This window comes from Panulirus ornatus, chromosome 14 (genome assembly GCF_036320965.1).
Source record: "Panulirus ornatus isolate Po-2019 chromosome 14, ASM3632096v1, whole genome shotgun sequence".
In the NCBI taxonomy this organism is placed as follows: domain Eukaryota; kingdom Metazoa; phylum Arthropoda; class Malacostraca; order Decapoda; family Palinuridae; genus Panulirus; species Panulirus ornatus.
In genome coordinates, this window is record NC_092237.1 from 10,635,860 (window position 1) to 10,652,759 (window position 16,900).

At 37.3% G+C, this 16,900-nt stretch overlaps 1 protein-coding gene across 4 annotated transcripts in view; it reads right to left on the reverse strand.

The window, feature by feature from the left end:
• LOC139753305 (NAD kinase-like) overlaps positions 1-16,900 on the reverse strand; it is a 266,986-nt gene that overhangs the window by 25,165 nt on the left and 224,921 nt on the right. For all 4 annotated transcript variants that reach the window (XM_071669605.1, XM_071669606.1, XM_071669607.1 and 1 more), the window contains one exon: positions 14,605-14,687. In XM_071669605.1, coding sequence (XP_071525706.1) covers positions 14,605-14,687 — 83 coding nt within the window. The remainder of the gene's footprint in view (positions 1-14,604; positions 14,688-16,900) is intronic.

The window sequence follows — 16,900 nt, forward strand, 5'->3', positions numbered from 1 at the left end:
GTAGCTTGGACACCATTTAGTAAACAAGTGACTACCCGAATGGGAGTCAGGAGCATTCAAGTCTGGTAACATGCGTATCATAAAATTTAATTTGTGGACAAGAAAGGGAACTCTTCACAAACCTTATCAACAATAAAGCTATCCAATTTTTATAGACCTTCACTAATATCAATATTACAATTCTTTGTGTGTTTAATAACAGAGCATTCAATGATATTTCTTGTGGTACAGGAGTTAGAGTTAATAACTGAGATGGCATTACTCCAGTCAATACAATGATCATACTTTTTAACATAATGAAACAAGGCATTTGATTCTTGTCCTATTCTTATATTCATGTTGCTTAAGTCTAACAGAAACATCTTTATCAGTCTGCCCAACATAAAACATATCAGTCTGCCCAACATAAAACATATCACAATTTTTGCATGGTACTCTATAGATATATCCTGCAGAACTTTCAGAAGAGTTCCTGATCAAGATATTCTTTATAGTATTGTTGCTGAAGGCAATGTTTACATTAAAGGATTTAAGCAACATAAGAAGTAATGTAAAATCATTACAAAAAGGAAGAACTAAAAGGTTTTTGGTGTCAAGGGGAGGTTTGTGTCTAATTCTAAAAAATGATTTCTTTGTCAACTTACGGGATTTATCAATGAAAGATCTAGGACATTTCAACTTAGATACAATTAGGTATATCTTCTCAAACTCACCATCAATACTGCATATACATAATGCCCTGAGGAACATAGACTGGAACGATGATAATTCAACTTGGTCAGGTTGAGCTGAGTAATAATGGAAACATGAGCATGAAGAACTATACAAATTGAATAGCTTTATTGTTGATGAAATTTGTAAACAGTTCCTTTTCTTGTCCACATAACAGATTTTATGATACGCATGTTGCCAGACATGAACACACCTGACCTCCATTCGGGTAATCACTTGTTTAACAAATGGCATCCTACCTATGTCCCTTTGTTGCACATCTACTGAATGTTATATTTCTTTCATGTATCTCCTCTGATGATGTGATCATTACACGAAAGCATACTTGGAAACTTATCATGTTTCATTTCCCTGTGAACAAGTAAGAATATACTTGATCATGCACTCAATTGTGATCTTTTCTAATATAAATATATTCAATCCATTGACAGCACGTTGACCCCAGTATACTACATCGATCCAATTCACTCTATTCCTTGCCCACCTTTCACCCTCCTGCATGTTCAGGCACCAATCACTCAAAATCTTTTTCACTCCATCTTTCCACCTCCAATTTGGTCTCCCACTTCTCCTCGTTCCCTCCACCTCCGACATATATATCCTCTTGGTCAATCTTTCCTCACTCATTCTCTCCATGTGCCCAAACCATTTCAAAACACCTTCTTCTGTTCTCTCAACCACGCTCTTTTTATTTCCACACATCTCTCTTACCCTTACATTACTTACTCGATCAAACCACCTCACACCACATATTGTCCTCAAACATCTCATTTCCTTCACATCCACCTTCCTGCGCACAACTCTATCCATAGCCTACGCCTCGCAACCATACAACATTGTTGGAACCACTATTCCCTCAAACATACCCATTTTTGCCTTCCGAGATAATGTTCTCGACTTCCAAACATTCTTTAAGGCTCCCAGAATTTTCGCCCCCTCCCCCATCCTATGATTCACTTCCGCTTCCATGGTTCCATCCGCTGCCAGATCCACTCCCAGTTATCTAAAACACTTTACTTTCTCCAGTTTTTCTCTATTCAAACTTACCTCCCAATTGACTTGACCCTCAACCCTATTGTACCTAATAACCTTGCTCTTATTCACATTTACTCTTAACTTTCTTCTTTCACACACTTTACCAAACTCAGTCACCAGCTTCTGCAGTTTCTCACATGAATCAGCCACCAGCGCTGTATCATCAGCGAACAACAACTGACTCATTTCCCAAGCTCTCTTATCCACAACAGACTGCATACTTGCCCCTCTTTCCAAAACTCTTGCATTCACCTCCCTAACAACCCCATCCATAAACAAATTAAACAACCATGGAGACATCACACACCCCTGCTGCAAACCTACATTCACTGAGAACCCAATCACTTTCCCCTCTTCCTACATGTACACATGCCTTACATCCTCGATAAAAACTTTTCACTGCTTCTAACAACTTGCCTCCCACATCATATATTCTTAGTACCTTCCACAGAGCATCTCTATCAACTCTATCATATGCCTTCTCCAGATCCATAAATGCTACATACAAATCCATTTGCTTTTCTAAGTATTTCTCACATACATTCTTCAAAGCAAACACCTGATCCACACATCCTCTACCACTTCTGAAACCACGATGCTTCTCCCCAATCTGATGCTCTGTACATGCCTTCACCCTCTCAATCAATACCCTCTCATATAATTTACCAGGAATACTCAACAAACTTATACCTCTGTAATATGAGCACTCACCTTTGTCCCCTTTGCCTTTGTACAATGGCACTATGCAAGCATTGTGCAAATCCTCAGGCACCTCACCATGAATCATACATACATTAAATAACCTTACCAACCAGTCAACAAAAGTCACCCCCTTTTTTAATAAATTCCACTGCAATACCATCCAAACCTGCTGCCTTGCCGGCTTTCATCTTTCACAAAGCTTTTACTACCTCTTCTCTGTTTACCAAATCATTTTCCCTAACCCTCTCACTTTGCACACCACCTCAACCAAAACACCCTATATCTGCCACTCTATCATCAAACACATTCAACAAACCTTCAAAATACTCATATATATATCTTTTTTCTTTCTTTCAAACTATTCGCCATTTCCCGCATTAGCGAGGTAGCGTTAAGAACAGAGGACTGGGCCTTTGAGGGAATACCCTCACCTGGCCCAATTCTCTGTTCCTTCTTTTGCAAGGTAGCGCAAGGAAACAGACGAAAGAAATGGCCCAACCTACCCCCATACACATGTATATACATACGTCCACACACGCAAATATACATACCTACGCAGCTTTCCATGGTTTACCCCAGACGCTTCACATATATATATATATATATATATATATATATATATATATATATATATATATGGTAAAGTGTGTGAAAGAAGAAAGTTAAGAGTAAATGTGAATAAGAGCAAGGTTATTAGGTACAGTAGGGTTGAGGGTCAAGTCAATTGGGAGGTGAGTTTGAATGGAGAAAAAAAAGTGAAGTGTTTTAGATATCTGGGAGTGGATCTGGCAGCGGATGGAAACATGGAAGCGGAAGTGGATCATAGGGTGGGGGAGGGGGCAAAAATTCTGGGAGCCTTGAAGAATGTGTGGAAGTCGAGAACATTATCTCGGAAAGCAAAAATGGGTATGTTTGAAGGAATAGTGGTTCCAACAATGTTGTATGGTTGTGAGGCGTGGACTATGGATAGACTTGTGCGCAGGAGGATGGATGTGCTGGAAATGAGATGTTTGAGGACATTGTGTGGTGTGAGGTGGTTTGATCGAGTAAGTAACGTAAGGGTAAGAGAGATGTGTGGAAATAAAAAGAGCGTGGTTGAGAGAGCAGAAGAGGGTGTTTTGAAATGGTTTGGTCACATGGAGAGAATGAGTGAGGAAAGATTGACCAAGAGGATATATGTGTCGGAGGTGGAGGGAACGAGGGGAAGAGGGAGACCAAATTGGAGGTGGAAAGATGGAGTGAAAAAGATTGTGTGATCGGGGCCTGAACATGCAGGAGGGTGAAAGGAGGGCAAGGAATAGAGTGAATTGGAGCGATGTGGTATACTGGGGTTGACGTGCTGTCAGTGGATTGAATCAAGGCATGTGAAGCGTCTGGGGTAAACCATGGAAAGCTGTGTAGGTATGTATATTTGCGTGTGTGGACGTATGTATATACATGTGTATGGGGGTGGGTTGGGCCATTTCTTTCGTCTGTTTCCTTACGCTACCTCGCAAACGCGGGAGACAGCAAAAAAAAAAAAAAAAAAAAAAAAAAAAAAAAATATATATATATATATATATATATATATATATATTCCTTTTTTTTTTTTTTTCAAAAGAAGGAACAGAGAAGGGGGGCCAGGTGAGGATATTGCCTCAAAGGCCCAGTCCTCTGTTCTTAACACTACCTTGCTAACGCGGGAAATGGCGAATAGTATGAAAGAAAAGATATATTCCTATGAGTCCACGGGGAAAATGAAACACGAAAAGTTCCCAAGTGCACTTTCGTGTAATAATCACATCATCAGGGGAGCCACAAGAGAGATATATAACAGTCAGTTGATATACATGGAAGAGACGAAGCTAGGATGCCATGTTTACCAAATGGTGTCCTAGCTTTGTCTCTTCGATGTATATCAACTGACTTATTATTTCTCTCTTGTCTCCTTTGATGATGTGATTATTACACAAAAGTGCACTTCGGAACTTTTCGTGTTTCATTTTTCCCGTGGACTCATAGGAATATCTTGATCACGCGCAAAATTGTGATCCTTTCCAATGTATATATATATTTCCCCCACTCTGAAATAAAAAAGTGATGGCCTGGAACCAAAACTATTCACAGATGCTAAGTCAAGGAATTGAGGCCAGCTGAAGAGGAAACTTTAAACAATTACTGAGCTGTCAGTAACAATATTTTTCTTAATACAATATCAATATGAAATTAAATACACAAGATTACTTCAGATCACTTCCAAGATAATGAGGATGACACTTCATATTACAATCTATCTGCTACTAAATACAATCAAACACAAAAAGGCACCTCATTAGATAAGATTTGAGTGATTCAGATCTCTGTCAAAAAATATATATATATATATATATTTCCCCCACTCTGAAATAAAAAAGTGATGGCCTGGAACCAAAACTATTCACAGATGCTAAGTCAAGGAATTGAGGCCAGCTGAAGAGGAAACTTTAAACAATTACTGAGCTGTCAGTAACAATATTTTTCTTAATACAATATCAATATGAAATTAAATACACAAGATTACTTCAGATCACTTCCAAGATAATGAGGATGACACTTCATATTACAATCTATCTGCTACTAAATACAATCAAACACAAAAAGGCACCTCATTAGATAAGATTTGAGTGATTCAGATCTCTGTCAAAAAATATATATATATATATAATATATATATATATATTTCCCCCACTCTGAAATAAAAAAGTGATGGCCTGGAACCAAAACTATTCACAGATGCTAAGTCAAGGAATTGAGGCCAGCTGAAGAGGAAACTTTAAACAATTACTGAGCTGTCAGTAACAATATTTTTCTTAATACAATATCAATATGAAATTAAATACACAAGATTACTTCAGATCACTTCCAAGATAATGAGGATGACACTTCATATTACAATCTATCTGCTACTAAATACAATCAAACACAAAAAGGCACCTCATTAGATAAGATTTGAGTGATTCAGATCTCTGTCAAAAAATATATATATATATATTTCCCCCACTCTGAAATAAAAAAGTGATGGCCTGGAACCAAAACTATTCACAGATGCTAAGTCAAGGAATTGAGGCCAGCTGAAGAGGAAACTTTAAACAATTACTGAGCTGTCAGTAACAATATTTTTCTTAATACAATATCAATATGAAATTAAATACACAAGATTACTTCAGATCACTTCCAAGATAATGAGGATGACACTTCATATTACAATCTATCTGCTACTAAATACAATCAAACACAAAAAGGCACCTCATTAGATAAGATTTGAGTGATTCAGATCTCTGTCAAAAAATATATATATATATATAATATATATATATATATTTCCCCCACTCTGAAATAAAAAAGTGATGGCCTGGAACCAAAACTATTCACAGATGCTAAGTCAAGGAATTGAGGCCAGCTGAAGAGGAAACTTTAAACAATTACTGAGCTGTCAGTAACAATATTTTTCTTAATACAATATCAATATGAAATTAAATACACAAGATTACTTCAGATCACTTCCAAGATAATGAGGATGACACTTCATATTACAATCTATCTGCTACTAAATACAATCAAACACAAAAAGGCACCTCATTAGATAAGATTTGAGTGATTCAGATCTCTGTCAAAAAATATATATATATATATTTCCCCCACTCTGAAATAAAAAAGTGATGGCCTGGAACCAAAACTATTCACAGATGCTAAGTCAAGGAATTGAGGCCAGCTGAAGAGGAAACTTTAAACAATTACTGAGCTGTCAGTAACAATATTTTTCTTAATACAATATCAATATGAAATTAAATACACAAGATTACTTCAGATCACTTCCAAGATAATGAGGATGACACTTCATATTACAATCTATCTGCTACTAAATACAATCAAACACAAAAAGGCACCTCATTAGATAAGATTTGAGTGATTCAGATCTCTGTCAAAAAATATATATATATATATATATAATATATATATATATATTTCCCCCACTCTGAAATAAAAAAGTGATGGCCTGGAACCAAAACTATTCACAGATGCTAAGTCAAGGAATTGAGGCCAGCTGAAGAGGAAACTTTAAACAATTACTGAGCTGTCAGTAACAATATTTTTCTTAATACAATATCAATATGAAATTAAATACACAAGATTACTTCAGATCACTTCCAAGATAATGAGGATGACACTTCATATTACAATCTATCTGCTACTAAATACAATCAAACACAAAAAGGCACCTCATTAGATAAGATTTGAGTGATTCAGATCTCTGTCAAAAAATATATATATATATATATTTCCCCCACTCTGAAATAAAAAAGTGATGGCCTGGAACCAAAACTATTCACAGATGCTAAGTCAAGGAATTGAGGCCAGCTGAAGAGGAAACTTTAAACAATTACTGAGCTGTCAGTAACAATATTTTTCTTAATACAATATCAATATGAAATTAAATACACAAGATTACTTCAGATCACTTCCAAGATAATGAGGATGACACTTCATATTACAATCTATCTGCTACTAAATACAATCAAACACAAAAAGGCACCTCATTAGATAAGATTTGAGTGATTCAGATCTCTGTCAAAAAATATATATATATATATGGTAAAGTGTGTGAAAGAAGAAAGTTAAGAGTAAATGTGAATAAGAGCAAGGTTATTAGGTACAGTAGGGTTGAGGGTCAAGTCAATTGGGAGGTGAGTTTGAATGGAGAAAAAAAAGTGATCAAATAATTAGTTTAAGCAGTGAACGAAGACGTAAAAAGACCAGTGATGAAACCTGATGCAGTGATGCAACATAATTGTGGAAGTCATATGAATTCAACAATTTCTTTGGTACTGGGGCACTGCAGTTGAAAGTTCTATTAAACTGACAAGAAAGGAATAAGGAATAAGTAATACTTGTTTTTATGTAGTAAATCAAGTAAAAAGACCAGTGATGAAACCTGATGCAGTGATGCAACATAATTGTGGAAGTCATATGAATTCAACAATTTCTTTGGTACTGGGGCACTGCAGTTGAAAGTTCTATTAAACTGACAAGAAAGGAATAAGGAATAAGTAATACTTGTTTTTATGTAGTAAATCAAGTAAAAAGACCAGTGATGAAACCTGATGCAATGAAGAGATATTATCATGGAAATCATCACAGAAATCATACAGAATTCAACAATTTCTATGGTACCAAGGAACTGTGGTTGAAAATTCTGTTAAATCTATTGGGAAGGAATAAGAGAATACTTACCTTTAGCCTCAAATATATGGGTAGTTATAGTTCAGTAATAAATGTCAAAAAGTGAAGGAGCATGGTGATGCGCTGTGATGAAGATAAAGGTGGTATCCCAGCCAGCCATCATTTGAAAAGTATAAGAGAGCAAGAAACAAATATAGCAGAATAAAAGAGGAGGAACAAAGAGACCTGGAAAAGAACATTCTGTACAAAGCAGGAGACAATTCAAAACTTTCCCATAAATCCATCTGGACTGATTTTTCAGTTTAAGAGAATCAAATCAGGCTAAGGCATTCATAGGGAACAGTTGTAGGGGATGATGAAAGGATATGCAAGGAACAGAATAAAAAGTTCAAAAGTGTTTTCACAGTGAAAGACACCACAGCCCCAATACCAGTGGCATGGAATGGCGATGAAATCTTGGAAAGAACTAAAACCTCTACGAAAGACACACAGAATACCAAAGGGTCTTCACATGTTCTGCATAAGCATCCAGATGCACTTGAAAAACTACCTGAAATGTTAAAGGCATTGCAGAAGAATGGTAAAGTGCCAAGGGAGTAGAAGAGGTTAAACTTCATACCTCTTTATATCAAAGGAGACCAGGAGGATATGCTGCACTACAGACTGGTCTTCCTGACAAGTGTAGTTTGTGAAGCACTGTTAAAGATAATCAGAAGGCAGTTGGATGACTTCTTGCAGAAAAGACACTACTGAAGGGAAAACAACATAGTTTCTGGGGAAGGAAATTGTTTGTAATGAACTTCTTTGACTTCTACACAAGAATCAGCTCTCATTTAGGCAAGAGAGGGCCGGTGGATTGCCAGCGAGACTTTGACATTGTACCATAAAGGAGGCTAGTAAATAAGCTGGATCTCCAGGCAGGAATAAATGGAAGACCCCATTGATGGATAGATTATCTAAGTGGAAGGGTGGAAAGGAAGCATGTCAAAGAAGCCTTCTCAAAATAGGCTGGTTACCAATGCATGCTGCACAGATTGGTTCTGGGATCTTTGCTCTTCCCGATCTATGTGAATGACGTACCAAAAGAACTAGATGGCTACCTGAATATCTTTGAGGATGATTCCTAAGCCATGAAGGAAGTGAAAAACAAAGAGGATTGCATCAACTTACAAGGGGAGCTGAACTTCTGTCTCACTGGAAGAAGCCCTAAATGAATGCACACCAAAACAACCACTGTGCACAGCTTTTCAAGCCTTTCATTTTCTGTGTATAAATTATCTATCTTTTCAAGGACACTCAGTAAGCAAAACACTTGACAGTGTTCATTCAGTGTACATACTGTACATATCTTCGCACAGAATTAATCTTGCAATCATTGCTCAGAGTTGAGACAACTTCTGGGACCCACACATAATGAAATCCATAAGTTTGTTTACCACAGTGCTACCCTCCCTGCCAGCAGAGTTTAGATCCTTGATGTAATTGCTATGTCTCTGAAGTGCTTGAGTTGTATAAATATGATTCATCAAGGACAAGAGCACACTTTATATCATTTGTTCATTCACCTCTCTCACAATGTTTGAATACATCAATTTTAACTTCATTGGTGATGACCTTCTACTTCTTAGCACCACTGGTACCAGGGAAACTTAAAAGACAATTTGATGGCATGATGCAAGGATCAAAACACATAAAATATAGTGTATACCACAGCACATAATACTGTAGCATTCCATGACTGTATCCATACCATACATATGCACACTTCTTGCATGGTGCTCACAGCACCACACCACTATGCTGCCAACCCAATGATGATCATGTCATAGCAAACTTAAATATGCGTACATTCAAAAAAGGTGTAAATACACTGTGTGTATTGTTCTAAAAATGAAATAAATCAAATGCATGTAAATTGAGAGGTCTCTGTACTTCACCACTATATCATGGTGACAAAGTATGTTGGCTCACTTTTTTGTAGATATTATGCACTTTTACAAGTACTTTCATTTTATACTGAGAAACTAGAAATTTGAAGACCATAATTGTTTGATAAAATTTTGGCAACTTTTGCAAGTCACCATGCATTTAAAGGTTAAGTACTAGCAAGAAATAATTCTATCCAAAATCTGATAAACAAGACACATGTGTTTCAAAAAACTTAAAAGTTTATGGTGCATTTGTCTAAAAGTGATAAAGAAACACTATCAAACTTAAAATAACAGAAAATTACATACAGGTTCTATCTACATCTCCAATGCCCATTCCTTCCAGGAACTCCTACGAAGAGGGTGGCCACAGTAAAAAAGTCTCCATTTATTCCTGTCCTTATATGCCTTCCTGCATACATCATTCCATGCATTTTTTCCTATTTCTTTCCCTCAAGTGCTCTTCCACTCTTTTCCCATTTCTTTCCCTCCAGCGCTCTTCCACTCTAATTCCCCATGTCACAGGTGGTCTTTCTCTCACAATAACCCTTTTAATTGTACTATCATACACTCTCCTTGTAAGCTCCCCATCTTGTATTCTTTCGACATGGCTAAACCACCTCAAAGTATTACATTTAACCTACTCTATCAATACATAATGCATTCCCTGCCATACTAAATCTTTCATACACCACCTCATTGCTTTCTTCTTTCCATCTAAACATATCACATGCTCCTCTCAAATAATTAATTTCCACAGCCTGTATTCTGACCTCTGTGACTTATCCTATGTCCATGTCTTGGCTGCAGAGGTCAGGGTCAGGAGGACTATGCTGCCTCTTAATCCTTTCTTCACTTCTAGACTTACAACTCTACTTTTCACTATTCTATTGAGGGACCCTGTGACTCTTCTAACCTGTACTGCTCCCTCCCTTACCTCTCCTTGCATATCACTAAACTTACTCAAGATAGCTCCTAGATACTTAAATTCTGTTAACTCTTCCTGTCTTTCTTTCCCATATCTATAACACAGTTTAGTACACTTTCTTCTCTAACTCTATATACAGATTGGAAAAAAAAAAATCAAAGGATACATAGCATCAGTTGCCACATGGTGTTTAATGTGTGAAGCTGTAACATTATACAGCTGGTTCACTACCTCTGTTGGTGATAAGCCACCCTAAATTGTTCTACAGGTGCTTCTCAAAGTGATGAAGCCAAAGATGAGAACTCTTTAGATAAAGCAAAAAGAAATCAAAAGACTTGAAACTACTGAAGGAGCCTGAGGACTTAGCTGTGCATGTATTATCAATGCATCTTGCATACGATCAAAACAGATGACCTTAACACATGACCCTGCCAATACCTGATGATGACTCTGAGAATCCTATATCATCCTCTCCTTATGGAACCCTTTCGTTTCTGGGTATGCCTAATTTCAGCCTCCTTACATGAAGAAAATAATGGAATGCATTTGTAAACAATATATCCATTTGTATTGCTCATTCAATAACATTTACAGTATTTTGTTATCAAACTGTTATTTGTGTACGGATGGGAACAAATCTTTTGGTACCATCAGTGTCTACAAAACATATTCCCACAGCCTGAGGATTTTTACCAAAATTTCAAATGTTTCCCAAAAATACTGAGAACTATTTGAGCAAATTAGGCAACCTATCTATATCTCTGATGCTCGTTCCTTCTGGGAACTCCCTCAAGGGAGCGGCCAAGGCAACAGAGTTGCCACAACTGTTGAATTCCAGTGTCACTTCTTAGCCTTTAGACCACTGGCAGAGGGCAACTCTAGTGCAGTGTATTCAGAGGCTCGTACCTAACTCAACCAGATGTTCCTGCCTTGTGTCCCAACCTACAAGATGCTACCCAATTTACAACCTATGCAACTTACGACCATCTGTACATACAACCTGAAAAAATATACAAAAAAAAATATGTGAATATAAAAATTATGCTTGGTTGTATGTCCACCAGTGCTAATAGCTGCATGCGTACAACAGTGAATGTCACACAATCCTGGCATTGTGTACATCACAGCATCTCTCAGTTACCATTCAGTAAGTGCACATTATTTAAGTGAATCTAACGAATTTTCATGCTGGAATAAACCACTTTTGTATTAAACTTGTAGAAGAAGACGAGCAAGAGGAAAATCCCACCACATGTTGATAGATCTGGCAAGAAGTTGAGGACGACACTTGATTTGGAATTGAAAATGAAGGTAATCATCCAATATGAAGGAAAAAAAGTTTATGTGAACACACATAATCTACAGTTGTCCCATTTGATGGTCTCCAAAATTTCAAAAGGACAAAAAGAAAAAGGTTCGGCAAGTATGAAGTCTACGATAATAATAAAGCAATGACAAGGGCCCATCCACAAAATGGAAAAGTTGTTGATGCTGTGGATGGAAGATCATATTATAAAATGTATACCACTAAGCTTCCTAACAATTCAGGTGAAGGCTAGAAGTCCTTCTGAGACTTTGAAGGAGTGAGCAGAAGAGGTTTACATCTAGAACTTCCCAGCGAGTCATGGTTAATTCAATAAATCTAAAAGAAGCAAATACAATACAATTTCAAAAATTACTTGATCAAAAACTATGTTATATGGTGACAGCATTCCACCTGACCACCATATCACATATGGTGACAGCAGCTAATGGGATTAATATAGAACAGAATCTGTCAAAAAGTAAAATTTGGCATCTGCTGGTAACAGTATACCCCTTCTATTAAGGAAATCTATCTTTATTAGAGTGAATTCACTTATACTGTACTGGCCTTTTAAAGGAATGCAACAGAGGGACACCTGTATCAATACCATAAAAAATGCTGAGATCAATGCATTATGTTTAAGCACACCAGTTACAACACCAAAAGGGTTTCATTTTTTACCACCATGAATCTTCTGTCTGTCAGGAATCCCTCGATTCATCTTCCTAGTTTACTCTGTATGTTTTGGTTAATTACTTTTTCTATTAAGATTATGTAATTTACTTTATTAAATGCCTTAAAAAAGTCTACAAAAATAAAAACAGCATCCATTCTCCTTCACATTATAATAACTGTATGAAGTAGTGAATGAGTTGTACAATTTTTGCTGACACAGATCCACATTAACCTTCACTTGATAATTCTCATTAGTCAGATGATTTAGCACACATTAATCGATCATCCTTTCAAAGACTTTCATTATCTATGGGAAACTTTCTACTGTACACTGCTTTGGCAGAGGCTTAGATCCTCCTTTTGTGTACTCTTGCTATGGGGCTCTCTTCAAGGCTTTGTTTTACTAGTAACAACTATTATGCTATTGGGCTTCTCTATTACAATGTCCCTAGGTTCCTAACCCACTACATCAGTCAGCATGCTCTAAGTCTGTTGACCAGACCAAGAAATGGCTCCTGCTCCCTTCCCCACCCACTGTTTCCAACAGCTTCTCTACCCTGTATCAAGTGTATTTCCTATTGTTCAACAGCATCTAAAACATCAAGAATAGTCACACTGACCATTCCTACTCTTTATTCATTCTTACTTATTTTCTCTTGTTATGTACCCTCTGAAACCCTTTGCCTGATGCAAACCTGTTATCATAATCATCTGCCTATCATGGTCAAACTTTCTCAGTTTCTTTATCAACTCATCTAGTTGTGTCAACATTTGATCCTATATTTTAATAATTTCAAATAATATCTCCAGGCTTTTGTTCTCTGGTGATTCATCCTTTCTTTTTCCATTTTTTCTTTTCCTTGTGGATCTTGTCACAACTAACTGGTCTTCACACTTTGCCTGTCTATATCCATATCTGACTGCATCAATTCATTACTGAAAAACTTTAGGTTACTTTTTTGTTTGCGTTTGTTGACAGGCTGTGATAGCTGGCCTGGTCAACTTCCCTGCATTATTTCAAGATCTCTATTTTCTTGGGTCAGGCAGTCCAAGAAATTAATGACAGTAAGAGTAATAAAGCTTCTTGGCACAAAAACAGTAGCTATCATGAGGAAAATCTAAGTCACATCAACTGACAGTGTTGCTGTTTTTTAAAACTCATTCTTGTGTGTGTGTATGTAATTACCCATTTGTACTGTATGGGGAGGGAATTTTTCACTACAGGGCCCACTTTCTGAACATTCTCTCCTATCATGAAATTTCTTAGATTTATGTTATATACTGCCTGCACTTACCATGTCTTCATTCATCTTATTCCATTCATCCACCACTTTTACACGACAAAAGTACTTCTATATATCTTTGTTACACTTTTTTTTTTGCTTAATTTTATGATATGTCCTCTGGTTGTTTTATCACTACACCTCTCAAAGAACTGTTCACTGTCCATGTCACTGATCCGTTTTAAAACCTTAAAGGGTTGTGATCAGGTCACATACAACTCTTTCTCTTCCAAGGTGGGCAAACTTAATGCCAGTAACCTTTCCCTGTTAACTACGAGCTCTTAATGCTGGTAACATCTTTGAGTGTGTGTGTGTGTGTGTGTGTATATATGGTGAACCATAATGAACCTGCTATCTTCAACATGTTTAGGTATCATGAATACGTTTTATGAATTTCATAATTTCAGAGATGTAATAAAAATTGATGATTCAAACAAAGTTCTGTGCTGTCACAGTTTCTGGTATAAAGATATAGGAAATTCTAAATCATGCATGAATTTCAACTAGGAGTGTATCATCTAAGTGTAAGATTAAGCTTCTACTATAACTGCACATCATTACAATTACAAACATGGATACAGCACTAGAAAAGATTCCTTCAGATGTTTCCTCCACCACAATGACTTGTAATGATTACAGGTTACTAAGTACACCCTACTATTCTGATGCCTTTGAATAATACTTCAGTCTTGGTGGTCAGTGTCATCATGTCTCTTGTCGAAGAGGTTAACTACTTGCTGTTAAGGCTATTCAACACAGTCCACAAATAGAAGGCTTTAAAAACATTAGTTGTTTCCTTGCACTATACAATCTTACCTATCCCCGTGAAAAAGCTCTTGTCTTTTCCTTCCATCAAAGGATACCCACGCTGTATTTCTGCTGTCTCTAGATACTGCAATCTAAGCCATAAAATATAGATTATTTTCTTAATTTTCCACATATATAAATTAGCACTATAGGATGAAACATCATATGTCTACAAAAACAGAATTTTCAATTATCTGTCCACATAGATGTAGACACACAAGCATTCAGGAAAATGTAAAGGGTCACAAATAACATACATACACATGTACAGGATTAATATATAAAATGAATACTACAAATCACGGCTATGTATGTATAAAGAAAATCACAAAAAGCACATGATTTCATAAATGCAGAAACACCACCATGAAAAGGATACATATAGGGAAATAGTATGGGATGGTCCCACAGGGGATGGAGTGAGTCATTAGGTGGGAGAAGGGAATAGGGCCTTGGGTCAATTAAGAAAGATTGGTCATTTCTTGTTTAGGTCTCTCTATCTATAACCCTGATACCTGTTCTCTTCAGGAACTCCCTCCGGGGAGTGGCTACCAGCAAAAGAGTCTCCATAACTGATGAAATCCAGTGCCATTTTTAGCCTTTAGTGCCTCACACTTAACAGGCCACTGATAGAGGACAACTCTAGTGCAGTATCAGGGTAAGGATGATTATCTCTAAAGGTATAGTAGTCTCAGCATTGAATCTTAGGTTTTGAATACAAAAGAAAAGAGGAGAATGGGTGTACTGGGTATGAAGTGCCTGAGGATGACTTGAGGTGTGAGGTGGGTTTATCATGTAAGGATGGACAGTTTACGAGAAAGGTGTGATAGTAAGAGCAGCCTAATTGACAAGGCTGACCAGGGTGGGCTGAGTTGGTCTGGACATATGGAGAGGAGAAGCGCAGATAGTCTGATTAAGAGAACCTGAGTCAAAGCAGAAAAAGAGAGATGAATGGAAGGAGTAAAGTAGGCTTTAGGATATCTAAGCCTTAACACACTGGATGGCTGGAAGCATACATGGGACAAAATGAATTGAATTGAGGTAGTATGTATAAGTGATGAGTTGTCACAGTTGAATATGGGAAAATGAAGCAGTCATGTCACCTTGCTCAAGAGGTAGATGCAACAGTGTAGGTGGGGGGAAGAGGGTGGTGACATGCACAAAACTTCAGATTGGGGAGGGACAATGTGAATTCAGGAATGGTTGAGGATGTGCAGATCAAGGGCTTGCATTGATGAATTTGTTTGAGAAATACTTAGGAAAACAGAAGGACCTGCAAGTAGCATTTATGGAACAAAAGAAAGTATATGATAAGGCTGACAGAGATGCTGTGTATGGAAGGTGATGAGAATATATGGTGTGGGGGGAATGCTGTAAGAAGCAGAAGTTTTTGTCATGAATGTAAAGAATGTGTGTAAGAAGAGATGAGGGTGAGTGGTTCCATGGGAGGGTGTATTTGTGACCACCATGAGTGTTAAATTTGTTTATGGATGGAGTGATGAAGATGGTGAATGCAAGGTTCTTGGAGAGGTGAGCAGGTATGCAGTCTACTGGGAGTTTGGGGCCTGGGAGGTAAATTAGTTGTTTGCTGATGATAAAGTGCTGGTGGCAGATTTGAGTAAGAAACTGCAGAGGCTGGTGTCTGAGTTTGCAAATGTGTGTGAAGGGAGAAAACTAAGAGTATATGAAAATAAAAGAAAAATTATTCAGCTTCTCAGTGAAGGAGACAAGTTATTCAGAATAAGAGTTTGATATGGCAATGGATGGGACGGACCATAGTATATGAAATGAGTCATAGGCGGGTGAAAGTTCTTGGGAACATTGAGGAATATTAAAATGAGAGGTCACTGTTTGGGAGGGTCAAGATGGGCATGTCTAAAGGTATGGCAGTTTTGATGGTGTTGTATGGATGCGCAGCATGGGCTGTACATGAGAGTAGACAGAAGAGGGTGAATGTGATGGAAAAGAAACTTCTGAGGACAAAATATGCGGTGCAAGGAAAGTTGACAAAAGTAAGAAATAAGGTAAGTGAGAGGTGTAGTAATAAAAAGAGTAAGGTTAAGAAAGATGAAGAGGATGTGCTACATGATTTGGATATATGAGAGAGAGAGAGAGAGAGAGAGAGAGAGAGAGAGAGAGAGAGAGAGAGAGAGAGAGAGAGAGAGAGACAGACAGAGAGAGAGACAGACAGAGAGAGAGAGGGACAGAGAGAGAGAGAGAGGGACAGAGAGAGAGAGAGAGGGACAGAGAGAGAGAGAGAGAGAGAGAGAGAGAGAGAGAGAGAGAGAGAGAGAGAGAGAGAGAG